General features: G+C 34.8%; 2 protein-coding genes across 2 annotated transcripts; one reads left to right on the top strand and one right to left on the bottom strand.

Annotated features, from left to right (window-relative positions):
• Positions 1–271: 271 nt before the first annotated feature.
• TRIADDRAFT_55515 (uncharacterized protein) lies at positions 272–7,602 on the bottom strand (the record flags this gene model as incomplete). Its single annotated transcript, XM_002111429.1, has 6 exons — positions 272–1,261; positions 1,414–1,725; positions 1,855–1,967; positions 2,794–3,037; positions 4,719–4,892; positions 7,117–7,602. 6 exons carry the CDS (start codon positions 7,600–7,602, stop codon positions 272–274), a joined length of 2,319 nt encoding a protein of 772 aa, XP_002111465.1.
• Positions 7,603–9,269: 1,667 nt separating this feature from the next.
• TRIADDRAFT_55514 (uncharacterized protein) lies at positions 9,270–12,658 on the top strand (the record flags this gene model as incomplete). The annotated part of the gene is made up of 7 exons (XM_002111925.1): positions 9,270–9,403; positions 11,029–11,103; positions 11,318–11,340; positions 11,490–11,565; positions 12,215–12,270; positions 12,398–12,429; positions 12,554–12,658. 7 exons carry the CDS (start codon positions 9,270–9,272, stop codon positions 12,656–12,658), a joined length of 501 nt encoding a protein of 166 aa, XP_002111961.1.
• Between the last annotated feature and the right edge of the window lie 5,521 nt (positions 12,659–18,179).

Below are 18,179 nucleotides of genomic sequence, written 5' to 3'. Positions count from 1 at the left end.
ATTTGGAATGAATAGAAAGGTGCTATTTCATCAGTCCAAGCAACGTAGTAGTTTGACCACTGTCATGTAAAAAAATAATACCATTATTACAGTGATAATGGTTGATTGTTGCAAGCTAAAAAAGAGGAATATCAGCCTGCACTATCTGGCCCAATGATACAAAAATTTTAATGTCACTTTTTGAAATATGCTTAGGCAAGCCTAATGATAGGCATGTTATAAAAGCTACAGATTGATGTTATAGCGAATGGATAAATTACATAGTGTTAAACTATAAATTTTGTAGAAAAATTACAGTTTTGTTTAAGCAAGCATTCACATTCCTGTCCGTGGCATCGCCAAAAATTGCCTCTTGGGCAAAGACTGCCACAGCAGAAAATACTATAAATACAAAATTGGATACACCACCCCATGTCATCACTGATCGAATAACCGAGAATCCAGTTTCCGATTTGATACTTTGCAAGTAAGTGATGTATTTTTCAAAGTTTAGGCGCTGCTGATTTCGTTTCCGTCGTAGTTTACCAGCAACTAGACCAACTCCGCGAATTAGATTTAAAAATTGATTATTTTTTTCTTTGACTACTTTCTCTTCTTTTACTGGAGATGGCAAAGGTCCCTCATTGCTATCGCTACCGCCATCACCAACAGAAGTGTTTAACTTGGAAACATCAGCGTTATTGAAGCTTTCCTTTTCATCTTTTGCAGTATCCAAGGCTAATTTCCAAGGATTTCTTTTCTTAACCCCGCCTTCACTTCCAGCAGTGATATCGATACCAGAACCATTAGTATTGGTAGTCGGTGATTCTTTATCTGATAATGGTTCCATTGGTATAACAACATCATTATTATTATTATTATTATTAGTTAATGAATCCCTAAATTCTTTGATCTGGAGACTATTACTAGAGCTGCTCTTGCGAAGCGATTGGATAGGCGTAGGAGGTAGTTGATCATTTTCTTTGAGATTTTTTAATTTCGATAGTAGATTTGAACGAGGAGAATTAAGCGTTATGTTAGTATTGGAGACTGATTCATCTTGTGTAGGCGTTAATTCTTCGTTACTTTTTAAATTTTTTAGCTTTAACAATAAATTGGATCGTGGTGAGTTGGATTCTTCTGGAGCGGAGGAATTATCATCTTCATTATTGCCGAGTTTATTTGTTCGATTGTGGTGAGTTGCTTGTGGAGAATTGGTATCAGATGAAGGTGGAGCTAGATTATTTCCAGTATTCAATATGTTCTGAGCACCAGGATTAATCTAGTTAGCAAATAATTATGGAACAATTTTAAAAACAATTGAAAGTATATCCAAGTAGCAAATGAGAGCGTTAAAATTTCCATTTTGAATATAGAAAATAATATTTTCTATAGTATAATTTTTTCTATCCAGAATGTTTACAATTGACTTACTTTGGTATTTTTTCGAAGAACATCTTTCCAGGTTCTTTTTCTTGGTGAATCTCCAGATTGCATGGATTTCTGCTTTTCCATTTCCTTGATGTCGTCCTCATCAGGTTGTGTAACCCATGCTTGCACAACTATAAGCGTATAGTCGTGATATGCTTTTGTCGCCCAAGCTGATACCGCCAGTGGTGTTATAACTTGAGATAGACATATTACAACTGACCATAAATAAACACCGCATCTTTCGGTAAATAAGAAATTGTAGGAATTGAGAACGATTGAGCTAAAGCTGATGATAAATGTGACGGTCAGCATGCCCTAGAAAAGTATTGAATAAAAAATATGGGCATATAAGAGAAATAAATAGTCATTCTACCCTTGGATAAACATGTTCTATCCAAACTACACAATTGTATTTTTTTTTCTTGCTTTTTAATGAAAACTAACTTCGCAAGCTTTTGATGCATCACTGACAAATGTTGATCTTAAGCCGAAAGAATGAACCGCTTCACCAAATGATATTTCCGGAGGTGAAACACGTAAAACACTTCCAGCTTGTTCTATAAATGAAGAAATGAAGGTCAATTTGAATTCAAAATAAAAATTCATCAATAGAAATTAAAAGTTATTTTGTAAAATTGCTATGTCTAGTAGGAAAGAGTTTTATTAGTATTTTCGTAGAATCCTATTCAAAAGCTGTAATTGCTGTATACTGATATACTGTAGTTCAATGCTCATAATGTAATTAATTAATTGCAATTAGCAACTGTCTAATTAACATTGCTTCAGTCGGTCCGTTTTGTTAAAAAAAATAGACAACATCAGATATTTATTAAGAATATTGTTCATTGGAGGAGTATCATGTCATGGCATCGCCACCATGATACCATACTTCGACTTGATTGTATCACAGCAATTAGAAGGTATTACTACGTTGAATATTTTTTCAGATATACGATGTTAGGTTGCTATGCTGTACTCCATACTGGTAAAATTATATGTCAAAGTTGTGCTTGACAAGTTAATTTTTATGAATGTATTTGCGCTCATTTGCTGAACTATGTGAAAAAAATAGTTTGCAATGTTTCTTCTACATTCTCAGGTGACTATAGGTAACCTTTTTACCGTCTATAATGTTGTAATGAAGTTATCGATGATAATCGAGTCTACCATATTGCAATAGAATTCTTGATTACGATTAGAGTGTAAAATACAAGTGGATATCTTCCTATTATAACTAGCGATAGACTGTACTTGCTCAGCTGATGATAAGCAGCATTTTTACTTTCTACTTTGTTGTAATAAAGTTATTAATACGAGCCTAAAATGCAATTGGTGTCTTGCTAGCAATTATTTCATTTTCAAGTGGATTCAAGTTGAACTTACCTGTCCATTGGCGCATTGAAAGCCCGGTCAAAGACATCAAGGTAACAGCACATGCCATAAAATAGCAGTAGGCATACGTTATATGGAATAGCGATATAAATCGTAGGAAATGAATAGGGATAATAATACCATATCCAATATGATATTTAATCCTGGCAAAAGCATTGACTCCAGCAATGACATGACAGCCTAATTCTAATACTGCCAAGAGAATTGCAAGTACTGGAAGCGCTATGGTATATTTCTGTACAAGAAGGAAAAAAAGAGTTAAGAGACAAACTCATTTTTGATCCATTTCAAAATGAAATTATTGTTCGTTAAAGTCGACGGAAATAACATCTATTGTATTGATTTGATAGCATTCAAATCCATTTTAAATGATGTTGTAGTAATTATAAGGACTATGATTATAAGACATCAACAACTTCTTGGCTATTCTCTTGAAATTTCTATGTCAATTCTATTATTGGCTATTTACATAGGGTTCATCAAAACAATATTGGAATAATACAGACTCGCTTTCATTTCATTTTTGATGTACAGTATAATTTGGAGAATAAAAAGTCATTGATTTTAAAAAGCATGGGAAAAGCTGTTTGATTGTAATTTCAATCGCAATGAGAAGCTTTTTTATTTCACTATCCTATCGATGTATCTTTTATAAAGCGAAAAGGATAAAAACAGTAGACCCATGAGTATTAATGTGATTTATTCGGCTTTGCGAGTTGGAAATTTGTAATAATGTGTTGTTGTATCTTTTGGCTTGCTATGTGATATTCGCATATTATTCTCTACATTGATTGCCAAGGAATAGGATACCAAGTTCAATGAATCCTTTTCAGTCAACTCGATCCATGGCCATATTGTCTCTACTCTAGTTGGCTCGTTCTAAGCGTCTAAAACGAGTTGTAGAGTAAAAAAAAGTAGTAGGATAGTATTTATCGAATAAACGGGAATGTCCTATTTTTGGTCAGTGTTGTTTGTCGACGATGATGATTATCCTGGATAAATTGATGACTATCGTTATTTGCAATTGGATGACATCTATCTCTATTTCTTGATAGCAACAAATTACTATCCAATATCGATATTGTCCGTTCTACTCTTTGAGTCGGATATTGTCACTTTCACACGTTCAATGGAATTGAATTTATACTCATTGGCAAAGTACAGCAGCAATTGATGATGTCAAAGTGTCGACTCTATTTTGAAACTATTACAAGCATTTATGACAAGGAGTTGGCTGTCTATTATGCTAGAATACATTCCATGGACATTGCTTTAAGCTATGTTCAATCACTAGGCATAGAGAATGGAAGTGATGGCATGAAATCATCAATGCATCATAATGCTAAAATTGGATATTGCTACCCATGCTTGAATTTCAATGGATGATAAGCATTGGTGGCAAAAAGTCGAGCATACTATGGGTTAATCGAGGAGATTCTCAACGATAAACAATTAGGAAATCTAGGAAAGAACACTAAGTTTCAATAATATGCCTAGAATAATCAATTAATCCTTGACATCATTCACTTTTCTAATTTAGTAATTGAATTAAAATTAATTGCTGTTGTACCCTAGCAACAATGATCCACTATCATTGAGTTACTACCATCTGTCATCTCAAACTTCAATTTAATCCATTCAGGAATGGATTGCAAAATAAAAAAGGATAGAAATAATCCTACTTTAATATATCTTTCCATCACAAGTATTGTGGAAAGTCCCTATGCCTAGAGGGTTTTAACTTTTTGACAATAATGTATTTTAAAGAAAGAATTGTAGCTAGAACTTTGTTGAATAGCCTGACTACGAGATTTTGCCACACTATGGTGAAAAAAGGCAGAGATTATGGATTAACATTTCAACATGGGTAGAAATCATGGAGATATCGCTACGATGGAAAGGTGGAAGTTTTTTACTTCCATGATTGAAATCATCCACGTATTAAAATTGGCTAGTGAAAGCCAATTTTCACTAGCGCATTGATAACGTGTATCTTGTTGTTGTAATCCAATTTTAAACTTGCTATCAAGTGGTCCAATAAACGCACAGAATGAATCTAAACTTAATATTGGATTTAACGATGTCGATGGCTAGTACAGTAAAGTATACTATCGATTTCAATATCCAATTCAATATGAACTTAAGCAAGATGGCTCATCGTATCGATATATTCATTAAATTGCATGAAATGGGTATTATCAACTTGGGGCCAGCCAGCTGGTGTTGTGTAAGCAAGTCTAAAAGGTTTCATTAACCCGGGATAATTACCCTTGATACCAATAAATAAACAGGATGGGGTAGAACTCCATCGGTAGCTTAAAGTACTGTAGAATTGAAAAAGGAATCTAGTGGAGGTTTAAATTTATCATCTACTCTATCATTATTGAAATTACATGATGACAGCTGTGATGTCTAGTTTTCAGCCGACGGTAATATGCCATTTTCAATAGCATTGGATCATCGATCACTGTTGTGGTAAAATTAATTCAATGTTGATGTCTACCATTGCCTAAAATGAACCCTTAGCAATGGAAGGAAAGACAGCAAAAAAGGGGGAAAAAAATAAATAAAATTAGATTAGCGTCAAGGGGAGAAAAGAGAAATAAAAATTCTTTTAAAAAGACTTTGATTTAGCTGTAACAGCATCAATAGTCCATCACGTAGAAATGTTATTGAATACGGCCAGAATAAGACCGGATTAAATCCATTTTTATTCTTGTTTCAATAGATCATCAATCATTGATGACATCCAGTTATTAATAGAAAATTGTGTAGGAGATTTTTGATTTTAGCACCTTAAAGTGAATCAAGGCAAAAGTTTGTTCGACTACAACCAGGATTGTCAATTTGACAGTTGAATAGAATAGTTTTCAACACCCTCTATCAATGCAGTCATGAGTGCGTTTTCTTTCCTTAATAGCTGGTTGATGGAAATGATTCAGAAATTGCTTGACAAAGTGGTGCAACATACAGACATGCATCAAAGCGATTCTTCATCCTTTTCCAATGTTTTTCTCTGTCATAATTAATGAATTGAACCGCATAAGAAATGGGAGGGATTTTCCATTGGATTACTGGCCAATTTGATTATGAATAATGAGGGATGTGGGATAGAAGCCATGTCTGATTATGGCCAAAATATGGAAATTTCTCTCATTTGTACAAGACAGCCTATTAGCTTTTTACTGGACAGGCACATTGATTATTGGGATTGGATTTGTTAGGTTTAACAGTAATGTTATCCTTGGCCCCCAAAACTGGTTAACGGTCAACAATGGAGTATTTTTTTTCTCTCTCCTTGAAACTGTGAACTGTGATGGAGAGAAGAGTTCAAAAATGGCCACGCGTGCAGTAAGGATCGCCAAGCATTGATAAGGATTTATTAATGTTATTTCCTAGTCAATGATGGACAGTAGTAGAGTAGCGTTGATCATCATTTCATTTGTCTAATTTATGGAAAAGGCAAGCATGACCTTAATGTAAGATTGGGAAAGGAGAAAAATGGTACGAGCGCATTCACAATAATGTAAAGCAAAATTTCAATGTTGTCAACAAAAATGATCTGATCGCGCTGTCAAGGCATGAAAGTTTAAATCAGATCGGAAAAATGCATTAACATGCATTTCATACAACATTGCTTGTATCTACTAGCGCCTTCATCATTTAGGTTATCTTTTCCATCTTGCAAGTCAGCGATGGAGAAAAATTTATGATGGCATTGATGGGAAAAAAAAAAAAAAGATAGATTATGAATGATGGCAGAAAGAAAAATAAACAACGTTGTTTATGATCGATTCCATCATGACAATATTGCATTTCTTGCGAATTTTATCATTATCCAATGGACTGATTACTATTGATTCTCATCTCATGGCTATTTTCATGGCGTTAAAGAGTTTTCTTGTCCCATTTACCTTCTTGAACGTAGCGAAGGAAAGGTATTGGGGAAAAATGGTTAGACGATTGTACGTGATGACGTTGTTATCGACAAGTATCGTCATGATCAGGAGAATTTGGATCTTTAATAAACTTATACCCGACTGATTGACTCCATTTTACCTCTTCATTGGGTAGGAAGGATGTTGTTGAAGGTTAAAGATAGAAAAGGACTTTGTTGAAGGAAAAAGGGGATGGAAAAAAATGAATTTTGAAGAATGAAGAGAGTGTCCAACTGTGGACGAAACTTGTTGCTGCATGTCGGATATTGTCAAGACGGCGGAGGCAGGATGAATTGTTGGACAAGACAAGCAGTTGAGAAAGTGCAGAAAAACAACAAGAATTGAATGGATTGTATCCCATCATGACTAGACTTACCTTATTTAATTCTCGAACCGATTCTAAACTATCGATATATAATTTATCACGATAGAGCGCTTTGATGGATTTTTCGATATAGGGCAGCGTTCTAGTGTTGACATAGTAAGCACATAAACCAGCGCTAAGGGTATACATGACAGCGACGATGCAATAGACGATGAGGTAGAGATTGATGGCCGTAAAATAGACGATAAAAGTGGACGAAATGATCAAGTTGAGGTAGAAAAGGAAAAGGCAAATACTGGCTAATGTCTTATACTTGGGCGAATGGTAGCCAACAAAGGCTCCAAGTAAATGCAAAGGTTCAATTACTTCTTCAATAATATGATTACTGGGTCTCTCCACTTTCTTATTGCGTCTGGTTACAACGCCGCGCTCAGAGGCAGCGATAGTATCACGACTTGAGCACCAAATTTTCTTGGAAGGGTCGACCACTTTGACTTGGGTTTGTGTCGATGCCATAGGAGAAGAAGAATCAGCCATTGTTAATGGCGATAATCAATGGATAGTTCGCTTGTTTGGTAGTAATTTAATGGATAATTTGGGGGGTATTTTTTCCCCTCTTTCTCTCTCTCTCTCTCTCCAACACGATGCAAGAATTCTTTTGAATTGGATCACCAACAAGCAACCACTGAGATGGGTGATGATCAATTTAATTCAATTACGCCTACAATTAACAATTCAATCAGTATTTTAAGCGATCAATCCGTTTCAATTTGTTCTTTTTCTATGCATCAATGCAGTCAAGAAGAAAAGTTCTTGCAGTTTTTCTCATGCAAACGATGCCAACTGGAAAGCGCTAATGGAGGATTTGCAAAGGGTTTAATGGCGTCCTTGTTGTTGGCCGCTACCACTGTGTGTGTGTGACTGTGTGTGTGTGTGACTGTGTGTGTGTGTGACTGTGTGTGTGTGTGACTGTGTGTGTGTGTGACCGTGTGTGTGTCTGACTGTGTGTGTGTGTGACTGTGTGGTGGGCTGATGACGAGGGTCGGTTGTTATGGCTGACTCGGGGTCATGACGTCAGCAGATGAGAATGAATGATTAATTACAAAGAAAAACAATTGCAAAGCAGTATTTGGTAGAAGACTGTCCCTTTCCACACTTTCAACAGCATACAATACCCATGGGAAAATGGGGTAAAGAGGGTCCAATATCGGCCATCTTCCTGTCTTGATACAGTGCCTGTACCATCTTTCTTTTGGACGGACAGACATTGGAGGTGTCCATCAAAATCTTGTTCTTGTGCCAAAGTAGACTAGTAGCTAGGCCTTGGAAATGATGTTCCAATCTTGCAAAATGGATTCCATTTCTTCATTTCCATGCAACGGAAGAAGGCCAATTGAAGGATAAAACTTGAATTTATAAAATCAATTGCGATAAAACAACATCTATTCATGCATATAGCATAAGTACACACACACACTCTACAGGCATGTATTTTAACATGGTTTGTTGTGCAATGGAACCAGCACAAGAGAGGGGCTCTTTGCCTACAAATAATGTCACCTGCTAGCTTGCCTCTGTGTACGACACTGTATACTATACAGTAGCACTTGTAAAACGTCATACAACGGTATAAAATGGAGGAGAAAATGGGCTGACTCAAAAATGAGAATGTTCCCTGAAGCGGAGAGCAAGTAGAGATTCCACTCGTAAAATGATTGCAAAACATGATCTCTCAAGGGTCACCACTGTCACTAAGCCACTAGCGAACATTACAGGATGTGTGGAAAGACACTTGAAAAATTCATTTCCATTTGCTTATCCCAATGATCTCTCAAGGGTGCCTCACTTCACGTAGTCACTCTACGATACTATACTATACCTGGGGTACACTATGTCATCATTTAGTGAAAAAATGCCCCAGCCATGACTAGGAATCAACAAGATACTTGAAAAATTTATTTCCATTTGCTTAAGAGTACAAATCTCTCAAGGGTACCTCACTTCACGTAGTCACTCTACGATACTATACTATACCTGGGGTACACTATGTCATCATTTCGTGAAAAAATGCCCCAGCCATGACTAGGAATCAACAAGACACTTGAAAAATTCATTTCCATTGGCTTTTGCCAATCATCTCTTAAGGGTACCTAACTTCATGTAGTCACTCTGCTGTACTACACCTGTATAATTCACTCCCCAAAATGTCTCAACAACTTTCTCTGCGCAAAACCCATGTCGCCCTGGACCAGAACAATAGCAGACTTGTACCTGGAAAAAAAATTTTCTCTCTAGTTGGTAAACAAACGAGCAGGACAGTCCAGATCAGAACGGTTCGGTTCGGTCCGGTACAGTAGCTTGAATTCAGCACTGCTGCTGTACACTGCGCAGTACAGCACAGGCTTGCGTGGACGAGCGGACGGACAGCACCACAATCAAGTGTCATTTATGAGCAGCCCCGGCACCCCTCGACTAGACCGTTAACCTTCAGCATCTCGTCGATCGATCATCATCATTCTTCCACAACAACAACAACCTCTACAGTATGGCAGGAATTAAAGGTGAATTTTGTTGGAATCCAATTCTCTTCTTACACGGTACTCATCATACTAATTCAATTTCTCTTGACTCTATCGCCATTCCAATATGATCGCTATGGGATAATACTGCGACGATTTATTGGGTATCCATTCCTTCTGGACGTCGATCCTATCGGGTTCTTGTCCTCTTGTTGCATCCTTTGGATTGAATTACGACGCCAGGTGAATTTTGTTCAAATCCAATTCTCTTCTTACACGGTATACATCATACTAATTCAATTTCTCTTCATTCTATCCCCATTCTAATATGATCGCTATGGGATAATACTGCGACAATGTATTGGGTATCCATTCCTACTGGACGTCGATCCTATCGGGTTCTTGTCCTCTTGTTGCATCCTTTGGATTGAATTACGACGCCAGGTGAATTTTGTTCAAATCCAATTCTCTTCTTACACGGTATACATCATACTAATTCAATTTCTCTTCATTCTATCCCCATTCTAATATGATCGCTATGGGATAATACTGCGACGATGTATTGGGTATCCATTCCTACTGGACGTCGATCCTATCGGGTTCTTGTCCTCTTGTTGCATCCTTTTGATTGAATTGCGACACCAGCGTAAGTTGTTCATTATAATCATGGCCATTTCAATCAGTTGTAGTCAAGTCCATGGATGCCATCAAAGATGGTACATGGCGTCCTTACCGACACTTTATTCCTATTTACTACTATCCTTGATCACTTTCAAAACATCCATTCTTTTGCTTGTACTGGGCTGTATGCATTGAAACTCGGCCGTCATTTAGCCATCTTCACTGTCAATACACCATTACAAATCGGCTCGAGCAGACTTCATTGATACCATCCAAGACAGTATCTACAGTCCGAAACTAGACTCTATTCCTATTCTGCCCTTGATCAGTTCAAATCATCTGTTCTTTTGCTTGTATGCCTTACAATTTGATCGCCATTCGATCGTCTCCACTGTCAATCCTAAAGCCTACAAATCCTTTTCTTTAACTTCGATTGTGACGTCTTGAACGCGATTGCGTGATGCATAGTCAATCAAGAGCAATGTCCTAGTCTAATGTTGTGTATGGAAATGCCGCATCAGAAGTCAAACCGCGTTACCATGACTGGTACTACCAGTACCAGTAAAAGTAGCACGATGACGTAATGGACAAAATGGCCCATCCAAAACATTATCGATTAGCAATGCAATCGATAATAAATTTAACATTAAAACCGGACTACCCTTCTGTAGTGATATCTCGACTTTAGTTTACGTTGGAAAGGATGTATTGATCCTCTCTATACAATCATAGACAAACAGTGACTTATAATGACTTTGAAATACTGTGGCTTCTACATCCGTTTTGCTAAATTCATTCCCTTATTTTTTCTTCCCTACTCTAGCCTTGTCGCAATTACGTTTTCATTCGCTTGTGGTATCCTCTTGGATGTCCTCGGATGTGCATTACCTGAATATGAGTAAGTACCGATAATTTTGACTAGTCAAAGATTCAATTGATTGATTGTAAAATGAAGAGAATACGATCGATTGATTGCTTAATGATCGTAGGATGATTGAGAAATGGCTTGATTGCCTAGAACAACGATCGCTAAATAATTGTTATGCTAATAAAAAATTTATTACAAAGTTATAACATCGTCATTCATTCTCTTTTTCTTCAATATTTTTTAGTTGTTGGTGGCCTATGTTTATCGGTAAGTGAATGTCAAAAGCGGTAGGAAAGGACTTATGGAATGGCTACATTGCTATGATATTCTTATATCAGCGTATTGAGTATACTACATACATTAATATAGAATTAATTAGATACAGAGATAGAATTAATGATTCTTTTCAACCACAGTTATCTTTTATGTCTTGGCACCGATACCCATCATGATTGCTAATCGACTTCAAGGGGATTTTGGCACGGAGAGCGGGTACGATCATGTAATCAATGTCCATGACGATACTTTGATACTATCGACGCCTTTACTTTCTAGTTACCGATTCTTTTCAAAAAGATGTCCATTAACTTAATCACTTACTAACAGTAATTTACTTTACCAAGAAATTAATCTTTCTACGCGTACCATCGATCGATGTGTATAAAAAATCTTGCCATTTGGGTGATAAAATTGGACATACAGTATTTCATAATTGTTTATGGTCGTAGTGTAGTAAAAATAGAGATGAATATAGATTGTACAGCAGACGATACTAACTATAACGTAACCATATTACTGTATGCGTATGTGATATTCATACTACTATTGACACTGATGGATATACTGCACCAGGCAAGAGTACATCTTGATATCTTTCACTTTGCAGAGTATAGTTGAATTAGCGGACTGTTACTAGGCAAAGTCTATGCATACAATAAACTTGAACTTGCTCCAACTTTCTCGAGTTATAGTGACATTGTACGATATCACAGCAATTATGACGGTAGACCATATGGTAGAGCATTACTTCTCATCAACAATAAACCTGAATAAATGAGAAATGATATCAAATGTGTCTAGAGCAATTTTACCTGGTAATAACATCATTTAACTGCTGCGGTACTCTTATTCCTTTCGATAGTGTTGGTAAGGATATAGCAATATACTGCACCGCGGTATTTGTCACTTCAGGTTTTGGTAAGTACTGGCTAATAATATTTTTACTTTCAACTCTTATTATGAACTAAACCGTCATCACAATACAAATACTTGAGGAAATTTGCTACCACTAATGCATCTTTCCATTCTTACCATCATCCTACAGCATTTCCTATGCTTTTGGCTCACACTAAGATTGTAAGTAATTGTTACCGTATCGTGATTCCATCTTAATACAGCAATTCACGGAATAACACAAATTCAGTTCTAACTACAATCATTGAATGCGCATATCAACATCACTGTCAATTTAATTGAATAGATTCAACCTGGTGCTATGGGATTAATACTTGGTGGCTCCGTAATCGTCTACTTGACTATATTGGCATATAGCAAAATATTTAACAAATCGGACGATCTCTGGTAGCGCGAAGATGAGCACTTTCCACAAGACACATGACGAACATTAAATTAAGAGGCTATACTTTGATACCATCTGGTGTTGGCGACAGCATTTGCCACCAACTGCACTAACTTGTTGTCTTTTTCTAATTGTGGCCCTCTTTATGATACATTAAGCTCTTTCTTAATATTTACCCTCTTAGTCTTTGACGAAGAAGGTTATTTCCTCTTCAAAATTAGCTACGGAGTAGTTATCTATTCTTAATGTACAAAAAAATGTGTGATATCATGAAGAATTACAATGTAAACCACTACAATAGAGTTGAATATAAAATGTATTGCACTTTTTCATTTTTGAAAAATATCTACCGATAGCAACAAATTCAACTTTACTATTCTTCTTGCATAGCTTTTAGATTAAAGCGAAATATTTACTTATATTATACGATACAATTTCGGGCTTAACTATCTACAGTGAACGTACGGGTATAATATGTAAGTTAACGATAAATGTCATTTAGCCTATCCTAACTGTAGCAAGTGTAGCATCAACACTATCGCTACAGCATGCAATGTAAATATAGGACTACAAATAAAATTAGCATTATTACTTACTTTACAATTTGGATTTGGTAATATAGAAATTATATCATAAAATGATTTCAAAGCCCTATCGAAACTCTCGCCTATCGCATGTTAGCATTGATACAACAGTCAACCTTCTAACAATCTCGTTCACAATTAGTCGTTAGTAGAAAGCGGACATTTTATTAATCAACAATTAAAATTATCTTGACATCTACTGCAGTCAGAATCGAAGATATCATTACTACTATAATCTAAAATTTATAGTAATACTAAAGTTGATAGAACACTTCTTTACGCCTATCTGTCATCAAAAATACAAAAACAAGCAGAAACAATAGTTTTAAATACAGCTGAAAAAGGCAAGGCAATGCCAACGTTAGAAGTAGAAGCTGAATTATCCAATGATTCAAGTAAAATTTAAGATCATGGTTAATAATTTATAAATCAGCATTGATTTTAAGTCAATATTAATCGCTACTCAAAGTTCATTACAACTACAAATGAAATGATTATGCAAAATTGAAACCAATTTTCATCGCAACAAGCACGATCATGCAAATTTCATTGCAGGACAAGACTTAAACTCTAAACAGGATATCATCACATAAAATAAAGTTTGAAATCAATTAGCAGCCAAATCAATCATTCATACAAGTAACTATCGAAAATTGTAATTTTTAGTTAAAGTAAAAATGGTAAATGTCTCACTGCTTGACAAGGTATCAAGAAAGCTAGCTATTACGTGTATATCTCAATAGTTAAAATATACTGTATTTGTCAAATAGAATATCATTCAGAAATTCATTGAAAAGTTTCGGCTTTTCGACTTGCTATTTCTTTTACTGATACAAATTTCCTATAGAAAGAAGTAATAATAATACTAAATAAGCAGTGACAGATCTAGTACAATATGCTATTCGTAATAAGTAGCATCTCGTAGTATTTAAGTAAGTAGTGATTTATCATGTAGAATTTAAAATTATTTTCTATTCTTACGAATGTAGTAATATATACTAGGATGAAATTTCAAGTCCTATATCACGTGAGACATTTTACCTAATTCTCTTTCACTTTTTATTTTGCATCGGTAGTCGCTGCTGCAGCTATAAAATAATTCGTAAAGTGCGAGATTTAGGATTGTGTAATAAATTAGAGGGATGTGATGACATTAATGAAATGGATATGTAATTTGATTCTAAGCTTCAATAGTAAGTAGTAGTTTTGACTATAAGCGACTGATGTTAACACAATTATTTTAGATTTAATCAATAAATTATTGTACCTTTCAGTTCATCCATGCTAATGCTATTTTCATAAATGTCGTCTTCATCTTCTACCTCTCCATTTTGCCTAAATTAATAGGCCATATTTTTGATTAGCTACCCTGATACTATGGGCTATGGGATGAATTATACAATCATGATAGCACAGAGAAGTCATCAGCTCTTCAAAAAATGCTCAGGAATACTATATTACCCATCATTTTTCTTTTTTTCGCCATTTGCTTCTTGATCTTCATCGGTACCCAAAACTGGACGTGTTGGTGGCCTACGTCGTGGTGGGCCAGCTGCACGAGTTTTAGTGATATGATCGAGCTTTTGACCTTCTTCTACATGTATTTCTAAAGATGCTTCTGCCACTTCTTCCTGCTTTTAACAAAATTTTATCATTCATGAGAATTCAATATAGTTAATTTTACTCCTATAATATTGCTTGTTGTTAATAGAATGGCAATAGCGGTGGCACGGTTTACTTCAAAATTAAAAAATTATACAGAATTACTTTCTCCTCTTCTGGCTGCTTTTCTCCAACTGCTTTCTCTTCAGCTACCTTCTGTTTAGACGACTTTGAATCGCCTGAGCGCTTAAAGAACCCCATGAAGTTTGTTTTAATATTGGACGTTTTAATGTTGGGGGTTTTGATTTTGAATCCTCGTTTTTTTTCAGTTGTTATCTTTCCTTCGTCGGTTCCTTCAACTTTAGCATCTACAATTTCAGTATAGATTTGCTCTGACTCTGCTTGTCCTTTGTCTACTTCATCACTAGCACCTTCTGTAGCCGACAAGTCTGCCATAGATGTCGGTCTTTTTCTCCGTTCATTGCGATTAGCAGCCGATAATGTTCGCGTTCGATACTATAGATATAGAAATGGAATTCAAGGCTATAGAATAATTCTGTATATACAATTACGAGTAAACGCCAAATTAACGCCATTCATAATCTTTTGCAGGTTATAATTGTATTTTAAAACGTCTATTTATCCTGCGATACTAATTAACTATGATAACTTTGCAAGTATTAGTTGACATGTTCTCGCCAATGTTTAATAACCGGTAGACAATATTTGTGCTCGATACTATAGATATAGAATGGAATGTAGGCTAAAGAGTAATCCTGTATGTATACAAGCAAGTGTAAAATCAACTTCAATTATAATCTTTGCAAGTCCATATTCATATTTTAAGGTATTTAATTAATCCAACAAGATGAAATAATTATGAGAGCTTTGCTTTGCAAGTGTTAATGGATACCTTCGTATCAGTACAAACTATATGTATACTAACCTTTTACAAGCGATATTTAAGCTGTATATTTAATACTCAAATGGTCTAATTATTGCAAATATTTTAATATTTTTATACTGTATAAATTCTTATTACCGCAGCAATTCCTGGAAGAGTAAGTAAAGCAATGTCACCAGATTCTCTTTCAGAAGTTTCAGTTTTCGCGGCCTTCTTGATATCTTCTTCTATTGTTGATATTTCTTTAGCATAAATCTCCAAAATAACATCAACTACAACATCTGAAATTGCTGACATGATATCCAGAGATCTCTTGCTGTTTATAATAATTTGACATAAACACAATCAGGAAAGAAGATTAATAAATAAAAGATATTTATTTCATGGCTTCGCAAATAAACAATCTGATGATCATCATCATCTTCCTAATTGTCTTGTGCAAATTTCAAACCTAGTGAACATTACCTGGTTTCATATTTAGAATAGTGTATGACGTGATTTAAGACCTGATCTTGAATCTGAAATTCCTCAATATTAGATTTTTCATGGCAAATAGTAGTCAACTTTTCTTGTTGATCCTAGGAAAATACATAACATTTCCTTTTATTAAAGATCAATATCTATCCAATGATGGATAAAGATTTAATTCAGTATTATCAGATATTTAAATAAATGATTAAAAAGTCGATTATTTTACAATATTTAGTGCAATAAATAGATACTTATTAGATAATATAATAATTTAGGTCTACCCTAATTATAACATAAATCATGTATTTTACGTGGATACGTATAAAGTATCTTATTAGCCTTACCTTTAAGTCGAAATCTGGTGCCAATTGCTTGATAACTTTGTTAGCGAGTGATTCTGAACTCTCCTATCAGGACATAAATCATCTATTACTTAAAAGGAGCAGCAGAATCTTGGTACAATCAAACAAAAAGTTTAAAATCTGCTAAAAGCTAGAAAAACGATCCGTTTCCTATCTTTATGCATACGTGGAACTCATGAGACAGATTAGTTCAACTACGATAGCATCTATCCATGCATAAATACCTTTAGAATAGCTTCTAATGTAGTTTTTGAACTTTCTGCAACTTTAACAACTCCATCCTTTAAGCGATCTTTTAAAGCTTTATCGACGTTGTCTTCAAATTCTAGTCTCAACTTATTTGACCACTAGGATAAATGTTATACGTAAGAGTAATGACAGCATTAGCCATGGATTAAAAACTATTGCTACTACGAGATCAGCAAAAAAGCTGTTCACTGATTCACTGGATGAATAATCAAGTAACAATAATATTATTCGTAAGGAGAAGGGAGAAAAAGATGAACCTGTTTGATATCTCTTGTTGCTTGTATTAATTTATCAACTTTGATGCTGTCATATTTTACTCCTGCAGCTTTAGCTTTAACTGTTATTTCTTCTAGAGAGTAAATTGCTGAATCAAGTTTCTATAGTTCAATAATAGCAAGAATAATAATATATTTATTAATCTAATTTACTTATAGAGTGAAATTGATCGTTAAGACACAATAACTTGGCTATGGGTAGCCCTTTTTGCTCACTGGAGCAATTGATCATATTATTACCAGCATTTTAAAGGAAATAAACTTACATCAAAAATGGCATAACTCATGATACTTTCTTCAAGTCGATAGGTTGCTTCTGCAAAAGCATTATTTTCCGTGTTATTTCTCTTAAGTAATTCTTGAATCTAAAGAATGATTAAAAGTAGACAATAAAGTTTATAAGAAATGACTATTATAAATCCATTACTGAAATTGAACAGATTTCAACTTTGAATATTAACTAACCTCTCTTAAATGTCTATTTGTTGAACTTTTCAGTACTCCAGAGGCATCGTGAACTGGAATTGGCATAAATTTCACCGCATAATTGCTAATATAGATTTATGTGTATATAGACAAAATGCTCATTTACCCTTACATGCCAATAATTTATTCTCTGTCGTGATAATATAAATTTTAGCTTAATAATTGCGACAATATTTTAAAGTTGTGAGCATTAAATAACCTGAATTAAACAACATTCGCGTAAACGTAAAATATTTATTAAATTTCCTATCTTTGTTTCAATACTTATTTTGCATTTTACTCCATTCTAATTAATTATATATCCTTTTGAAATAAAAAATAACCTTCGTAGAGCTCTAGCAATATCTCGGAATCCATGTGAAGAGACACTATTTTTGTCCCAGAAAATGGTTCTAATTTTTTAAATATGTCGATAGAATTGGTTAATCATCATCAAATTTTGTTTATTCTTTATGTATACGAGTATTCGTACAACTTAGAAGAAATTCATAATGTTACAACACTTACTCTAGCGTCGAATTTAAGAAAAGAACCTTAGCTAAGATTTTTGCTCCTTTATTGCCCATGCCGTTGCCGCTAAAAAGTAAAATTATG

The sequence above is a fragment of the Trichoplax adhaerens genome, genomic scaffold (genome assembly GCF_000150275.1).
Source record: "Trichoplax adhaerens TRIADscaffold_4 genomic scaffold, whole genome shotgun sequence".
Classification (NCBI taxonomy): domain Eukaryota; kingdom Metazoa; phylum Placozoa; class Uniplacotomia; order Trichoplacea; family Trichoplacidae; genus Trichoplax; species Trichoplax adhaerens.
Note: the sequence above shows the minus strand (reverse complement) of the source record. Positions and strands in the feature narration are given on the sequence as shown.